Here is a 17,493-nt window from a genome sequence, read left to right on the forward strand (position 1 = left end):
CGGAGGAAAAAATCCCGCCATCTCCCCGTAAAGGGTATCTTGAGTAGTATGCGAAGCAGCCATGAGTCGACTTACATTTCTGTAAATGTTTTATTTTCTTCATTACTGTTCATGGTCCTTCTATTCAGAGGTTCCCCTGGTGTTGTTACTCGTCATATACGACATTAAGCTCAGGGGAACGTTTTCCCTTGAGTATAACAGCCTTGTCGTCCGTAAAGTATAAAGTTAATGGCTCTTGCTGCAAAGGTTGCAGCTTGAAGTTTGAGAATGCGATGTCAACACGGCCGTTTCGCTTCGGCTTCGCGAGTCCGCCGCTTCGGATCGGCTGGGGCACTTGCTACGTCGACACGACGCCGGGGAGAAGGGCCTCGTTCAAGGGGTATTCAGACGGGGGAGAAATGCTCGGGGGAGACGGGGGGATTGTGGATCACGTGACCGCGACGTCACGGATTAGCGAGTGGGCGTGACCCCCCCGCGCCTCCTCGGAGGAGACGGGGACGTTTTCCCCGAAAGGACAAACGATCCCCCGGCGGTGGGGGATGTGGCGGAATTTCGGGCTCGTTTGGCCACATTCTTGCACTTGCTCCTGCAGAGAGCGGCAGTGGGTGTCCAGTCTGCAGTTGGGGTCATATGTAGCTGGGGTCATCGTCGTCAGCAGCTGGTGAAACGGGCGGTACAAGCCACAGGAGTAGTCTGGTAACACTGGTCTCCCCCTCCGTTCGCCCCGTCCGTGTGAGTGGGGGGCATTTGTGGAGACTTCTCCTCGCGAGCTGACGTCACTAGGCTCCGCCTTTACCCCCCGAGCATTTCTCCCCCGTCTGAATACCCCTTCATAAACGGGTATTCAGACGGGGGAGAAATGCTCGGGGGGTAAAGGCGGAGCCTAGTGACGTCAGCTCGCGAGGAGAAGTCTCCGCAAATGCCCCCCACTCACACGGACGAGGCAAACGGAGGGGGAGACCAGTGTTACTAGACTACTCTGGTGGCTTGCACCACCCGTTTGACGAGCTGCTGACGACGAGCTGCAGACGACCATCCAGCTTCAGACTGGACACCCACTGCCGCTCTCTGCAGGAGCAAGTGCAACAATGTGGCCAAACAAGAGCCCGAAATTCCGCCACATCCCCCACCACAGGGGGATCGTTTGTCCTTTCGGGGAAAACGTCCCCGTCTCCTCCGAGGAGGCGCGGGGGGGTCACGCCCACTCGCTAATCCGTGACGCCGCGGTCACGTGATACGCAATCCCCCCGTCTCCCCCGAGCATTCCTCCCCCGTCTGAATACCCCTTATGCTGCTTCACATCTAAGGGTACCTTGCATGATTTATGGCGTAGTGGGTACCTTGAATGAATGACGATTTATGGCGTAGTGGGCACCTTGCATGAATGACGATGATTTATGGCGAAGTGGGTACCTTGCATGATTTATACTAGAGCACGCGCCACAGTGGAGCGAGCGCTCTATCGCACGTTTATATGTCAGGCAAACATTCCTTTCTGCACACCATGCCTCTTCTTTCTTCCATATATCTAGTGGCACCATTTTCTCAGGCAAACATTCCTTCCTGCACACCATGCGTGAGCTCTCCTCTCGTGCCAGCACTTTGTTCTCTTCTTTCTTCCATACATCTAGTGGCACGCGGGGCACTGGTCACGCCGGGGGGACAGGCCTCGTTCATAAGCTGCTTCACATCTAAAACCGCTCAGAACTTCACGCACCTGTCGGTGCCCACGTAGAAACAAGCGCTTCGCGGACCAGCACGTCTGTCTCCACACATGGCGGCGTGTCTACACGAGCCGCCGGTTGCTATGACTACGGTAAAACGTTAAGAAAAGGAGCAAACGGTGCGGCAAGACGAGGCGTGTTCTTACCGAAACTTGCACGGGTATACACTCCTACATTTTTCTTATTTATTTGAGGAGCATACAGCTTTTTTTTTTCTTGCTAATAAACCAACAATGAGCCAGCAAAAGTTCATAGCCTCGCTCCCATGCTCGTTCCTTATGACGACAAGGCCGCCTTCTGTAAGGCTGCCTTAAAACCGAATAAGGCAAGTTTATGAAATGCACTGAGACCTTTTATTATCCTTACACTTTTCCCTTCCTTAAGAATGGCCGCCTTATAGCGTTAAGATAAGGTTGGTTCGTGAATACGAGCCTAAGTGCCAGAAACAAGAAGCTGACATTGATGTGCACCAAGCACATTAAATACAGTAGTCTGTTTCTAAAACATCACTCAAGTGAACTGCCTTCCTGCCTCACTAGAAAGTGCTACAGGTGCCAATGGATATTGTTGTGCACGTGTAATGGTCTATTCAAGTGCCGCAAAATAACTTCTCTACTGCACTATGTTTACAGCCACTGCCATCCCTCAATAGGAGGAAATGAGGGAGTGGTTCCTTTTGAAACTTATCACAAACAAGGTAAAAAATATATGTTCTCGCGCATGTTTAACTGAACGGTACTGGGCTCCACACTAGTACAGTACTCGCTGATTGAAACGAGACAATTTAGGGCTAAGTAACGCACATACTTTCTGCTGTATCGCGCCAATTGCGGAACTGCGGCTGAGCGCATCTGCACGGCGCGTGCACATAGCTCTGGGCAGACTGAGGAAGACGACGACCGCAGGTCTTTGGAATAAACCTTGTTTTACTTGTGGCTCTGGCCTGTGTCAGCTACGTTACTTCAGTGGCGACGAAGATGGGACATTACTCCGGTATAATCTTCGGCTGAAGGCGGACGACCAGAAGACATGGGATCTCGCCCACCAGCTTTCGATGGAGCAGCGGGAAGCTGGGGTACGTACCGCATACTTCTTGAAGCCTTCTTCGAGGAACATGAAGTAACGGATACCGAGAAGCGCCGCTCCTTGCCGATTTCTTCGCTGAGCGACCGCGTTGTACAGGTATTACAAGGACGTAATCCAAGCATGCCGGTCAACACCTTAAGCTACAACCAGGTTGTGGAATGTCTGGAAGATCAGTACAACCCGCAAGCTAATGAAATTGCAGCCAGTTATGCGTTTTTCATGCGCAAGCAAAAGGAAGGCGAGAGTGTGCGAGATTTCATCGCGGAACTCAGGAGGCTAGCCGAAAGCTGCAACTTCGGTAGTATGATGGACCATATGTTACGAGATCGCATCGTTTGCGGTATCCGGGACGACGACGCACGGCGTTCTTTGTTGACGCGAGCTACGCTGACCTTGAAAGAGGCCGAGGACTTCGCCAGGGCTTCCGAGAAGGCACAGGAAGACGTCCGTGACATGCAGGAGACTGGTGTGGGCAACGGAAGTGGTACCATGAACGCCCTGCTGCGACTACAACGACGTGAGTCCCGGGCGCCGAGCAGCAACCTGGAAAGCAGTCGCCCACTGTGCGAACGTTGCGACGGGCCGCGTGATTCCAACGTGTGCCGACATCGAAACACCAAATGCTGTCTGTGCGGGAGGAAAGGTCACCTGGCCAGGGTATGGCGCAGGAGTCGTTCCCAGACGTCAGGTGCACATGTCGTGGAAGAAGATGAAAGTGAGAGCGAAGAATTTATGCTTGCCTTAGTGGCACACAGTGCGACCGACAGGGACGTCTCGCGGCCTCTCGAGAAGGTTTTGACGTGGGGAGGGCAGGAACTGAGCATGATAATCGACACTGGCTCGCCGGTGAGTGTGATTCAAGTGAGTGTATACGAAAGACACAGAAGGCGGTGGCCAGATCTCGCAAAAACTGCCCTGCGGCTATCATGCTTTCTTGGACCCCTGCCTGTCATTGGCAAGTTAACCATGGACGCGAAGTCTGGGACAGTAACCGTGACCAGTACGTTAGTGGTGGTGGGCTGTCAAGGACCACTCCTCTGCGGCCGGCGTACAATCGAGGAATTTTGCAAGGCCGGCGTGTCTCTTTTGGACGCCAACAGCGCTGCGTGTGTAAACTTTGTTCAACAGAATGCGCAGTTGAAAGCCCTACTTGACGAATTTTCGCAGCTGTTTGACAACAAACTGGGTTGCTGTGAAGGGCCTCCCGTTAAGCTACACATCAAAGAAGGCGCTCGGCCTCGTTTTTGCAAAGCACGGACCGTGCCTTATGCAATGCGTGCCCAAGTCTCAGCAGAGATTGATCGCCTGGTGGAAGAAGGAGTGCTTTGCCAGATCAGCGTCTCTGAATGGGCAACGCCGATAGTCCCCGTGGCGAAAAAGAACGGTGACATAAGACTCTGCGGGGACTTCAAGTTAACGGTGAATCCGGCTACTTACTTGGAACAGTATCCTCTGCTGAAAGTTGACGATATCTTCGCAGAGCTTGCTGGAGGTGAAGTCTTTAGTACGTTTGACCTACGTAACGCATACAACCAGCTTCCTCTAGACGCTGAAGCTAAAATGATCGCAGTGCTGAACACGCATAAGGGACTCTACTGTTACAATCGCCTCGCTTTTGGAATCGCTTCAGCCCCAGCTCGTTTCCAAAGGCGCATGGAATCAGTCCTCCGAGGTCTGCCAGGAGTGAAAGTCTACCTAGATGACATTATTGTCGCGGAACAGAAGCACAATATGTCGGTATTGCGACAAGTGTTCCAACAACTGCAGGACAGCGGCCTGAAGCTGAATAAAACCAAATGCAGATTCCGAGAAAAGCAAGTGACATTTCTGGGCCACCGCATCGACGAAAAAGGTCTGCATCCTTTGCAAGACAATCTCGGCGCCATACTAGGTGCACCATCGCCAACTTCGGTGAGCCAGTTGAAATCTTTTCTGGGCTTAATCACGTATTACTCCAAATTCTTGCCTAACCTCTCAACCATGATAGCACCACTGTATGCATTGCTGACGAAGGGAGTTGCCTGGGAATGGGGACAGGTGCAACAAAGCGCATTTCAGAAAGCGAAGAAGGCTATGAAAAAGGCAAGCTTTCTAATTCATTATGACCCTTGTAAGCCACTTCGGCTTGAATGTGACGCTTCCATGTATGGTTTGGGTGCTGTGCTGTCTCATCGCATCAACGGCAAAGATTATCCAATAGGTTTTCGATCGAGAACATTGACTGCTGCAGAGAAAAACTACTCGCAGTTGGAAAAGGAAGGGCTTGCCTTAGTTTTCGGTGTGACCAAGTTTCGAGATTATCTTTTTGGCAACCGGTTTACGCTGCTCACTGATCACAAGCCATTGACCGGGCTTTTTCATCAGGACAAGCCTATTCCACAAATGGCAGCAGCAAGGATCCAACGCTGGGCATTACTTTTGTCAGCGTATCAGTATGAGCTCGAATATCGGAAAGGACAGCAGCTGAATAGTAACGCCGATGCTTTGAGCCGCTTACCTCTGCCTAATCAAGAAAGCGCAACAGAAAACTCTTCGGTAGAATACGTGCTGCACGCGCAAGCTTTAAACGAGTTTGCTCTGGGTCCCCAGAAGCTAGCAGAGAACACCGCTGAAGATAGTGCTTCGTCAAGTAATGACATGGATTCTGCGGGGTTGGCCAGGAGAACTGAGTGCGGGACAACAGGGTTTCCGTCCTTTCTTCACTCGTAGGGATGAGCTGACAGTGAGTGACAGGTTAGTTTATTGGGGCCATCGTGTCATTTTGCCGGAGAGCGCGCGTTCTTTCATGTTGGAAGAATTGCACGAAAGCCATCCTGGCATCACGGCAATGAAGAGCCTCGCACGCGCATTGTTTTGGTATCCTGCTCTGGACCACGATATAGAGAGTCTGGTAAAAAGTTGTCCGCACTGTGTGCAGTGTATGCCACTACCTGCGGCTCAGGTTCCTTCAAGTTGGCCTTAAACTGACAAGTGCTGGTCTCGGCTGCATGTCGACTTTGCTGGTCCTGTGGAAGGTCACATGATCCTTGTGCTGGTGGATGCAGGTACGAAATGGACAGAGGCAGTCCCACTCAAAGCAGTGACGGCTGACACCACAGTGGAAGTTCTTCGGAGTATTTTCGCTCGTTTCGGCCTGCCTCACACAGTTGTGTCCGATAATGGGCCCCAATTCACCAGCGTGGTGACAAAGACATTCTTTCGGGATAACCATGTCCGTCACGTGACAACTGCCCCTTATTATCCGCAGTCGAATGGGGCAGCAGAGCGGGCAGTGCGCACTGTCAAGGAAGCACTAAAGAAGAACAAAGTAGGGTCACTGAAATGTCGACTTGCTAAATTCTTGCTTCGGTACAGGGTAACGCCGGTAAAGGACGGCAAATCGCCTGCAGAGATGTTGCTAGGTGCCCAACCAAGAACCAGACTAAGTGCTCATTTCCCGGTGCGAGAGGGCACAAAAGAGACAGTCAAGGCCGCAGCACCACCTTCCCGGTTGATTCTTCCTGGAACACAAGTTTGGTCACGACAGTATAACCGCAGTGGACAGAGATGGCTGCCTGGTACTGTGACGGCGGCCAGAGGGGGTCGGCTGCTCACTGTTGATACGGAAGAAGAACAGCGACGACATGTCAACCAAGTGCGACTTCGAGATGCTCAGCAAGCGCAGCAAGAAGCCCCCGTGACTCATTCAAGGGAGAGCGAAACGAACACCGGCGATGAAGGTTCGCTGCCACAACTACCCGCAAAGGAACTCGGCGAACAAACAGACAAAGGGGCGGGTTCGGACCAGCCTGCAAACGTTGTGGAAGACCCTGTCCTACCCAGACGTTCAACTCGCAAAAGAAGAGTTCCGGACAGGTTTTAGAAAGTGCGATTTCTCACCAGACACTCTAGGGGAAGGAAGTGCTGTATCGCGTCAATTGCGGAACTGCAGCTGGGCGCATCTGCACGGCGCGTGCACATAGCTCTGGGCAGACTGACGAAGACGACGATCGCAGGTCTTTGGAATAAACCTTGTTTTACTTGTGGCTCTGGGCTGTGTCAGCTACGTTACTTCACTTTCATTTCCACCGTCTTCAGTTCAGGCAATATCGGCGTAATTTCGACTCGAACGCGTAGATCAGAGCCAACATTACCTTTAGAGACCAGATTTGTCGCGACATGACATGGTTATCTGGAGCAATTGCATATACCAGCCGTTATACTAAAAATATTGATGTTGCGTTCGAATCTGTGAGTACTGTAGTACATCTAAAACATCGTAACTTTCCTAAGTCTTGTAAAGAACGGTGGTCTTATGTCTGGCCAGACAAGACAAAATGCTTATAAAATTAAATATTGACATTGTGTTTCGTCAGTGTTTACCCTTTGTAGACACACACACATACACTTCATAAAGAGCGTGCCCAAGAAATTGCTTCGTTTGTTGTAGACTAACGCAAGAAAGTACAGCACAGGCAAGTCAACATACTGAAAGCATGTGTAGAGAACGGCACATTAGGGCGCCAAGAATTTACCAACGTAAAAACATTCATGTAAACATGGCCAATGCTTAGAACACAAACACACACCGCATTTCGTGCGCCCGCATCCGGTATAACACATCTGTGAGCAGAAAAATTTACGCCTACCGATTTTTGACGAATGATCAGAACACTTTCAAGTACAGAAATACACCAACAAAAATTTATGCTAGAATTCTTATGTCAGCCCTTACCGCGCAAGAGCGCCGACACCGTCACAACGAAACTGTTATTGCATTGTGACGATCTCCGAAATTTAAACGCTCAGAAAATAGCACGTTGTGCTTTCAGCAGCGCTGTACAGTATTATCGACCAGAGACACTGCGATCTGCATCTACCTTCGTTAGTTTGCCGCCATACCAGCGCAGAGAGACCGTAAGCTTACGTTTCTTGCCGCATTTAAAATAGCGATGCACAAGTGCTTAAATTGCAACCCCGGGAGCATTAAAATACTATACAATTATATGGCATAACAACAAACGACCATTCAAAAACGTGTTTTTCGAGAAAAACACCGCCGTGCGAATGACCCCAACGAGGAGCTACAATACCAGCATGTTTAACGCTGTAAGAGAATACTCAAAAGGACAGGCACACAAACCTGCGAATTAACACGACTGACGATGTAAAGAACGAAAAAATCAGTAATAGCGCCGATAATAGCAAAACACTGCAATGAAAGCCAAACGCGTAGCCCAGTAGGCTTAAGGTGTGAAAGCGCCAATAACGTACCTTTGTCGAGATCCCGTTCTTCACCCATTATGTAGAAGCAAGCAGATTTTTCGACGCAGCCTTTTACACCAGCCGCTTAAATTGCTGAGTTTATTACCCAACAAATACCGCAATGTAGACACACACAGTCACAGAGTCACCACAGCGGCCCTTCGCGACTAATTACCCATCATGCACTGGAGACCGGCATTTGATGACGTACGAAGGAAGCGGAAAAGCGTTCATTGGTTACAAATGGACTTCTCAAGTTTGGTAGCTTCAGAGGCTTCATACCTCACATTTTCACATGCACCGCATGCACCGTGATGCACGTGGACTAATCTAGTACGTTTACTGTGTTTATGTCGACGTCGAGAGTCCATGCGCGAGTCTGAGGTGTTTGAGGCAAGTTTCCACAGCATACATCGCTCGTAGTCTGCTCGTGACATTGCTCGGTGTTTCTTGCAGAAGTTAATATGTGTAGTAATTACAGCGATAACAGTCTCATTAATGCTTGGAACAGTAAACAGCATTAAGGTGCCGAGGTGGTGTTTCTGACTTTGCGCCCGCTTCGTGTAATGCCGCGCGGTTATGCGTGTGTTTTTGTTTCAGGCTCCAAAACTCAACTGCACAGTTCGTGATAAGAGGCTCCTCTGGGCCGTAAGAAAGCTGTAGTCCTTTGCCTGTGACATCTGGATTTCCAGTGTCATGTCTACTTACGGGCCACAGCTTCCAAAAGGTGAGATCGAAAGCAAAAACGGTTGCAAAGGTTGATATTCGTGAAAAATTGGCACTTGCAAAGTGCCATGGTTGTAGTGCTACAGCTCTTAAATGCATTCCTAAGTCGAGATGTTTCTCTTACTCAGTTTTTCCTCGAAGGTTTCAAAACGGAGTCCGTCGGTCGCGAAGATGCCGGAGAAAGCAGCGAATCAACCTCAGTCATTGGACCTGTACTCCCTCCCGGTTTCAAGCTTTCTGGGCAGGACGTCCCGGCACCATCCAAGGACGACAAAAGTGGCCAGGACTTGTACGGGCCAAGTCTGCCGCCGGGGTTTGCGGACACACCACCCAAACCAGCCGTCATAGGACCCGTTTTACCGCCCGGTTTTTCAGCGGCTTCACAACAGGACGCTACTGCTGATAGCGACAGTGACGATTCGGACGATGTCATCGGGCCCATGCCCTCCGAGGCTATTGGCGATGACTACACAGACGACACCGCTGCGCGGGACATCGACCGCCGAGCGACGAAGATGAAAAGGCGGCTCGAGGGAAAGGTGTGCATCACACGTCGCTTGTTTAGGATAAATGCGCAACGTGATCTCGTGACGTGACTGCTAGGAGTGTTCTATCTATTTTTTATGTAATTCTTGTAGAATAAATCAAGAGCATTTACGGTAAAAGAAAAGCGCACTTTTTAAATTCACTTTCAAGATAAGTAGCTGAGTGCGCATACTAATTTCTAAGGCCGCATCGAATATTAAGTTTCTGCGATTAATATAATTATGTTCTCACCATAGTATACATAACATTACCAATTAAAGCACTAAAAAGGCATTAAAAAGCAGTTTTCTTGCATGCACGGCACTCTTCAGATAGTACAAGTGATAAAAAGGCTAGCAACTCAAGCAAAGTGGCCTGCTGCACTATGCAAGTTCTCATGTTTCATGCCCACACCATGTCCACGGGGGTGAGACCTGTTGTATCTTTGTAACAATTTAGTGCCTATTTTAGTGCGGTTGTAACCTATGAGAAAAAAATATGCAGATTAACGCATAGCAGCTATTCGACTCAAATACGAAATCAAATAATACAAGGACGTTATCTGTTTTCATATTCGAAAGTTTCGAACACTTGCTCACCCCTAAAAAGGGGTGTTGGTGGCTCCCTCCATCACTTTCTCCCACTTTCCCTTAACCCGGTCAGGAGTAGCAGGCTAGATACATGTTCTTCGGGCATACTTCTCCTCCTTTCTCATTAATGAAGTTATCTTTATGCCATATAGGTTATTTTTTTCCTCTTTTCTTGACAATCAAGGATTCAGAACCTGAGCCCAGGCGAGAGGAGTGGATGACAGAGTTGCCAGACAACATGGGTCTTCGGATTGGCCTGGGGGCCAGGACGTTTCGGAAGAACATGGAGGACCCAACGGCTGACCGCTCTGCTTGGACAGACACACCTGCAGACAAAGTCAAGAAGGCAGAGGTATGTATTGTGCACTGTTCACAGTCTATTTGAGCTTGAAATTGGTGGCACCTGCTGCGAAGACCCGTTGCTGTCTCAGTAAATATCTTTGGAGCTTGGAGGAAATGCTGAAGTCTGGGAATGCTCTCAATTAGTATGTATCGTTATCACGTTATTTTATGGCAACGGGAGTTTTATTATGCATTTCAAATGCATCTGTGTTTGGCCAGCACAACTGGAAATTTTTCCTGTGGCTAAATACCATAGCTACATGTTTGTCCTTTTTAACCACAACCCCCTGTTCTTCTTTCTTCATCCTCTTTTAGCTGTGGGCCTCTTGCCATGCTTCATTAATGCAAATTACTTAACTTATTTGTGATATCTCGGGGCTAGAGGCATGAAAGAGTAGAATGGTTGTAATGCGACAACAAAATACAAAAGTTCAGTGAGTGACAATGATAAAATAGCTGCTACGTACACAGTTTAAAAAGTGCCTTGGAGACAATATTATTGATTCAACTGTGTATGCTCCAACAAAAAGTTACAGATGCACTTAAAGGGATGCTAAAAAGACAAACGACTTCTCTCATATTAGTTAATTACTCTTTAACAATTCCAAAACCACCACGCTTGCCGTGAGAAGATGCTTGGTAAGCAAGAAAAAGTGCAAAAAGAAAATGCAGGTGGTGACGCCACCTTGAAATTCCTGCACCAAACGCCGTGACGTCATAGATTTTGACGGCGTCTACTAGGTCCTACGTAGATTCTAATCAGTAAAAATTAAGTATGTTTCCTCTGATGGGGGACATAGACTTAGCATACCAAGTGTCTGGAAATTTCGTTGAGTTAATGTCGCCACAATACGAAAAATAGAAATTGAAATCTGAGAGGTCACGTGCGAAGATTTCATCGCGAAGTTTAAAAATGAAACTTTGACCTTGATTTCGTCTTCTATTAATAAACCTATAATGATGAAATTAATGACATTAGAGTCCTCAGAGTACATTTTACCAATCTAGACCAAATCACGGCTGTATCAACATCCATGTCACGTGATGACGACATCACCGCTTGGTGATGTGAATTACTTGCCATGGGGTGGTAGTGGTAATGCTCACTGGATGGATGCCAGATTTTGTTTTGATGTAATGCTTCTGCATTACTGTAAACAGCTACAGTAAAAGCTCGTTAATTCAACCCTTGTTAATTCAGATAATTCGGACGTGTTCCCTGGTCCCAGCCAACATGTGTATTGTTTAACAGCATCAAATTCTCACTAATTTGGTCACATTTGGCATCAGCCCGATTAATTCGGACAATCTGTGGAGCATGCTAAGCTCGAATCGCCACAAGTGCACGATGCACCAGAGCGAAAACAGCATTCATAGACAACTGAACCAAGGCGGCGCTGTCCGCATTGCTATCTTCATCAGTTAGCGACCACGTTTTTGTCCACATGCAGATTCAGCACTCAGCAGCTTTGTTTTAACTTAATGCAATGAGCGCGCAATGTTACAAAACTCAAACATGGTGGAAGCTGTTGAAGATGAAGAGCTTTCAGCCACGCTAGGTATGCTGGCATAAAACTAGTTTGCTTTATCGCGATGGACGAACTATCAGTTGCCGGCCATTTTACCTGCGAAAGAACTCTCGTCACGTGTGTCTGGTGGTGGAACGCTGGCGGTACAGAATGAGGGAAGGGTGCAGAGCATGTTTCGAGTAATTGAGCACGGGAATCTGGCGCCGTGGTTGTATTGAGAACCAAAGTCACAGAATGACGAAAATTGCCGCTTTGACATTGCTCTTACGCAAAAAAGGTACCAGATTTACGTATTCCCCTAGAAAATGATAGTGTATTGATGTAACAGGCATTTGTTTATTGTTTTCTTGATATATTCGATAATTAATTCAGCATTCGGCTAATTCAGAAATTTTTTCCGGTCACCTGAAATCCGAATGAACGAGCTTTTACTGTAGATGCTAGATACGGCTGTACAGTTGAACCCCTTTATAAGAGGCACTGATATAAGAGACACGTGGGGTATAAGAGACACCAGTGTGCTACATAAAAGTAAGGGTTGATAGGAAAATGCATAACTTAGTACCCTGCTTATAAGAGACACCTCATATAACAGGCAAGAATTTCTCCCCCATGCGTGACTCTTATAAAGGGGTTCAACTGTAATGCCTTCCTCTAGATGCCAATCTTATAATATATTCACAACCAGCTGATCCCATTGATAACATCAGTGAATTTTCTCTGACCACTGACAAAGCATAAAAAGGAATCTGTATAGCATTGGAAGAGCCATAGTTGAAAAATCACAGCCATGTTCATGTTATGTTATGTCATGTTATGTCATAAATATATATACTCCTCCCAGATAATTTCCCATAACAGTGTCCTTATGTATTACTGATATGTACATTTCTTTCAATATATACATTGGTGTATGAAATTAAACATTTTTTTGTCTTTTTAATTATCCACAGAAGAAACCCAAGAAGGGTGATGACATAGCCGAGACTTCACGTCATCGGAAACGACACCACCAAGAAAAGGAGCTCGAAGAGCAGCTGAGACAGTACAATGTGTGTATTTACTTTGCTGATTTCTCAAACTAAGAGTTTGCTTTTCTGTAATTAGCGCATCTTTTTTTTCCTTCGCACTGCAGAAGGAAAAGAGGGCAGAGTCACTACTTGATATGCACCGGAAAAAGAAGAAAGAGGAAAAAAAGGTACGATCAGACATTGTCCTGTAATACCTACCTATTTATTTAGTGCTCGTGTCTAGGCAACAGTTGCTGAGAATGAGGAATAGGATAACTTAGATGCTGCCGTTGTGTTGTGGAGGGGTTGATGTCCTTTTCATTGAAAACGGAGTGAAAGAGAAGGCAAATAGCAGCAGGCTGCATTGTCTCTAGTGCCCTGCTAGTTGCACAATTTCCCTGCCACGGTGCCGTTGCATCAGGCATTGCTAGTGATCGTCGTCATCACTGTAGGCAGCGGCGACGACTCCTACAGTGAGACCGAATGTTCCTAGCTGTGACAAAGCGCTGATGTGTCAATTGCGCCTGCCAAGGTGCTGTCTTTGTGTCGCCGACTGTTTGTTCTCTTAAGGAACAATATTTTTTTTATCATACATGCAGGCACTGTAGTGCCTGTGCAGGCTCCGCACATACTTTTTAAAAGTGGTTCAGATCCGTGGAATTGTCCTAGGAGCTTCATGTGTTACTATTATATTGTGCGAAGTTAACACTTTGTTGAATTATGTAGGTTTCCTTTAATATCTCTTGCTTCCAGGTACACAGTACTTTTTATTTAGAAACGCATGTGGGGAACACTAGTGGCATAGCCATTAATTTTTATCGGTGGGGGCACGCCCTTGATCCGAAATGGGGCTGGGCAGGCAGCTGTGGTCGAGTGTCATTTTGTGCTCTGTATCCAATGGCAGAAAGAAATTGTAGGTGGGGCACATGGCAGCCTAAATTTTTTGCTGTCGGATATTTTGGACTTGGACAACGTCACTACCGTCACAATGTTTTCACACCCTCGAACCAGCGCTCTTGCATGCGGATGCGCTTGCAGCCGTAGCAGTTGCACTGAGAGGTGCTAACAGTCATGCGTATGCAATATATTGTGGCGACGTATACCAGAAATGAAGAATGGTCACTTTCACAAGGCTTAGTATGACTTGTTACCCAATTACACACCTGTGCAACCACCAGTGCGGGTCCTGACCACTTGCAGGCCTTCAAAGCACTGTGGAATCGGACACATTATCTGAAGGTTGTAGGTTTGGTCCCTATCAGTGGCAAGTTGTTCTTTCATCCACTTTAATTACTTTTCATTTATGTCATAATTACTACACTACAATTCAAAACTAAAAACAATGTCCCCTATGTCTTCATTGCCAACTGGTTCAATTAGGTTGTGTCTAACAAAGAAACGAGACATTAAGTGGGTATGGTAGGGTAGATTGACCAAAAAAGCGATTTTTTTATTTGATTACTAAAAAAATCACACACTCTCAGGAGCAATACCGTGCATTGGCGAGCGCATAGGAGCGCTCAAAGCCATTTAGAAATGGCGCCAAAAAACCCGTGTTTCCTGCCAGATGCAAGGGCTTGTTTACATGTTGTTTTCCATCATCGTTTCTGCATGTACGTATTTTTTTGTAATAAATATGGCTAGATTGGTTAAATATATTCATTTCCTACCATTTTCTTAAGTTTTCATTGCAAACTTTCCTAGCAGTAGTGATTCTTTAATGTTGTGAGCACTTTCCGCGTGTGTTTTTAAACATAAAGGTGCGTTTTTCTCAAGATCAGTTTCTTGAAAATTTTCTAAACTTGATGTACCTTTTCTGGGGAAACTATCCGACCGATTGCGCTGAATTTTACCTTTTCTGGAAAACTATCCAACCGACTGCGCTGAAGTTTTCTCAGATACCTAAATCCCTTCCAAATAGTCTGAACCTAAAAACTTAACTGTGTGAGTTATAGTTAAAAAAATATTATTAAATGGTCTCTCTTACTGCACGTGACATTTGAGGACAATATTTTTGTTTCTTTTGAGTTAAGTGTAGGAGCCTGTTTTTAGAGCTAGGGGTTAATGCCACTACCATGTGGAATTAGCATGCCAGATTTCACGGTCATACTGTTTTTCATTTCTGAGAAAAGGTAATTTAATTTTACACCCCAGTATAAAATTTGGTACTTAAGCACAAATTAGTAACGAAAGCTACAGGGTTAAAATCGCACGAAGGGAAGGCCAAAAGCTTTCTTATTGAGCATGCTAAAGTTGACAATAAAATATGGAAATGTTCCCGAGAAATATAGCTGAAACCAAGATGACCCGTTTACCCCACTTAACCCATTCCCTCGTTCGTGGATGCGATTGGTGATTTGAGCCCTTGAGGACAGTAAAATGGCACGTATGCATTATTATTACTATTATTATTGACAACTTTGCAATCCCTAGGCAGTGTGAAAAATGGTACGTTTTATTCAGAAGTGAATCTAGCCTTTAAACTGCTCAAACTGCAAGAGAATCCATAAAACAGATTCAAATCAATGAAGTGTTCTGCCGGTGCTGTGTATTCACTGTATATTATCTCTTGTTTTTTTTGTGCAGATCAATAGGGGTGTGCGAATATTCGAAAGTTTCGAATATTCGTCGAATATTACATTCTAAATATTCGTATTCGATTCGAAAATCGTGTATTCGAAAAGTTTCGAATAATCGATAACTTCGAATATTCGAAAAATTCGAATATGCGAGTCGATTATCATGCATAAAATAACTCGTCTTCCACATTTCTGCTGCGTTCGTATCGCTAAAAACGTTGCCGCGAGGAGCAATAAACATCGTAAATACACGGAGGCACGGTATCTGCCTGCGACGAGCGCCCCAATACGTATGATTTATTGCTGGTGCATCTCCGACGTGCAGCGCTGTTGGCGATCATGTAACCGTACATTTTCAATATTATGCGGCCGTAACGTGCCGCACTACCACTCGTTCACTATGCGGGACCACTTGTGAACAAAGACAGTGACACACGTGACTGGTGGCGGACTGTAGGCACCTTCAGATACCCCAGTCTGGTAAAGCTTTGCCCCATGTAACTCCCTATACCAGCCACTTCTGTTCCAAGCGAGCGTGCCTTTTCAGTGGCAGGGGGGGGGGGTTGTCTCTGTTACAAGGGAGCGCCTGCTGCCTGATCATGTGGAGCAACTCATATTTCTTCATGATAACATGTAATGTAGTCATTACTTTCATTGTGCCGTGATATTTGCTTGTGTTGTGATGTGCATTCTGCTAGCCTGGACATTGTGTTTTGGAGATAGCAGTGTATGTTGTGTTGCCAGTCAGACTGTTAATGTTTTTTTTTTCTTCAAATAGCTACATGTTAAATAAAATATCGTTACTGTGGAGGCATTTTTCCTTTGATATTCGATATTCGATTCGATATTCGAAGGTGGATATTCGTATTCGATTCGTATTCGAAAAATGTGATATTCGCACACCCCTACAGATCAACCATGTATGCATGTGTTGGAAATGCGAAAATTGTGTTTCCTATTGCATAATTCCAGAATGAAGTGAAAGAACGGCGAGAGTTCAATCGAGATGAGGACCTGAAAATCAGCCGGATTGACCCAAGAGCCAGCAAGGCATTGATCAACAGTGCTGCTTTCCTGAACACAAAGTTTTCGTCTGGTGAAAGAAAGTTTCTGTAAACCCGTCCACACTCATCTGTGCACCATGCACTCTTTCCAAAGATTACATTAAATGTTTCCCAATGATACGAATACACTTGCTGAACTTGTGTTCAGTGCAGAAGCTATTCTGTCAGCTCTACACAATTGGGGCCACAAGAGTGTCATATAATTGACCAGTTCCAGCACACTAGTTTTATGAGCAATATCAATTTCATTCTCTTTTATAACTGCAGCAATGCTGTGTATTTGCAAGATTTTCACTCATTGTAACATCGATTTCAAATTCCACGACGATTGACTGTGTGTTTCGAGTTTGTAAGTCGCACTGCTCGCTGTGCATCACACGCTGCAAAATGTAGATATTGCTCGTGCAACCTTAAGATCTTGTACTGTCAGTGCAAATATTTCTTTTCAAAGCTGCAATTTTTTCCAAATGCAGACTTCGCATTGCTGCAGCATCTTCAAGTAGCAACAAGAAACTGTGTTTGAACTCGTTAGTCTTATTACCCGTAAAAAAAAAAACATATGCTTACCGCTTGCTGTGATGTGTCTCGTGACATCCTTTATTGTTCCCTGCTCATGCCACATGAGCAGTTTCGATATTCCACCAGATATTAAAAAAACCGCATGCACAAAGAGGTTGGCAACTCACCTGTTGCTCTTGCAATGTCTCAAGTGAAAGTGCACAATGGATGACCCGAAACTATTTCAGTGCCCATTTAACTTTAATCATGGCTCTGTGCCCAAAACCACGGCACCTCAAATCTCGCCACGTTGCGTACTTCAGCAACTGAATGTTGCAGTGTCGTAAAACTATTCACAAAGGCTGAATGTTTATGCAATACAGTAGACTCTCAGTAAATGGAAATCTGTTAAACGGAACTGCTGCTTAAACGGAACAACTGCATCTAATATAATTGGTTTCATACTTGGATTCTGCACTCCTGTTCATCTCTCAGTAAACGGAACTCCTGTTAAATGGAACACATTTTCTGGGTCCCTTCAGGTTCCGTTTAACGAGAGTCTACTGTAATTCCAAA

At 46.2% G+C, this 17,493-nt stretch overlaps 2 protein-coding genes across 3 annotated transcripts in view; one reads left to right on the forward strand and one right to left on the reverse strand.

The window, feature by feature from the left end:
- LOC119387047 (splicing factor U2AF 50 kDa subunit) overlaps positions 1–8,255 on the reverse strand; it is a 44,935-nt gene extending 36,680 nt beyond the window's left edge. The window contains exon 1 of the mRNA XM_037654348.2: positions 8,064–8,255. Coding sequence (XP_037510276.1) covers positions 8,064–8,091 — 28 coding nt within the window. The 5' untranslated portion in view covers positions 8,092–8,255. The remainder of the gene's footprint in view (positions 1–8,063) is intronic.
- Positions 8,256–8,560: 305 nt separating this feature from the next.
- Positions 8,561–16,503, forward strand: LOC119387048 (GPALPP motifs-containing protein 1). Of its 2 annotated transcripts, none has more exons than XM_049413352.1 (6): positions 8,561–8,781; positions 8,922–9,319; positions 10,080–10,247; positions 12,723–12,818; positions 12,902–12,964; positions 16,328–16,503. In XM_049413352.1, the coding sequence occupies exons 1-6, from the start codon at positions 8,751–8,753 to the stop codon at positions 16,469–16,471; spliced, it is 900 nt and encodes a 299-aa protein (XP_049269309.1). In that variant the 5' UTR covers positions 8,561–8,750; the 3' UTR covers positions 16,472–16,503. The 2 variants fall into 2 exon arrangements, with proteins under 2 accessions (XP_049269309.1, XP_037510277.1); XM_037654349.2 differs by having other exon boundaries at positions 8,563–8,781; positions 12,720–12,818.
- Positions 16,504–17,493: the final 990 nt, after the last annotated feature.

The sequence above is a fragment of the Rhipicephalus sanguineus genome, chromosome 3 (assembly GCF_013339695.2).
Source record: "Rhipicephalus sanguineus isolate Rsan-2018 chromosome 3, BIME_Rsan_1.4, whole genome shotgun sequence".
Classification (NCBI taxonomy): Eukaryota; Metazoa; Arthropoda; class Arachnida; order Ixodida; family Ixodidae; genus Rhipicephalus; species Rhipicephalus sanguineus.

Coding starts and splice junctions, on each gene's coding strand:
- LOC119387048 (XM_037654349.2), top strand. CDS start 8,751: ATGTCTACTTACGGGCCACAGCTTCCAAAAG. Junction 12,819..12,901: donor AGCAGCTGAGACAGTACAAT/GTGTGTATTTAC, acceptor TTCGCACTGCAG/AAGGAAAAGAGGGCAGAGTC. Junction 12,965..16,327: donor AGAAGAAAGAGGAAAAAAAG/GTACGATCAGAC, acceptor GCATAATTCCAG/AATGAAGTGAAAGAACGGCG.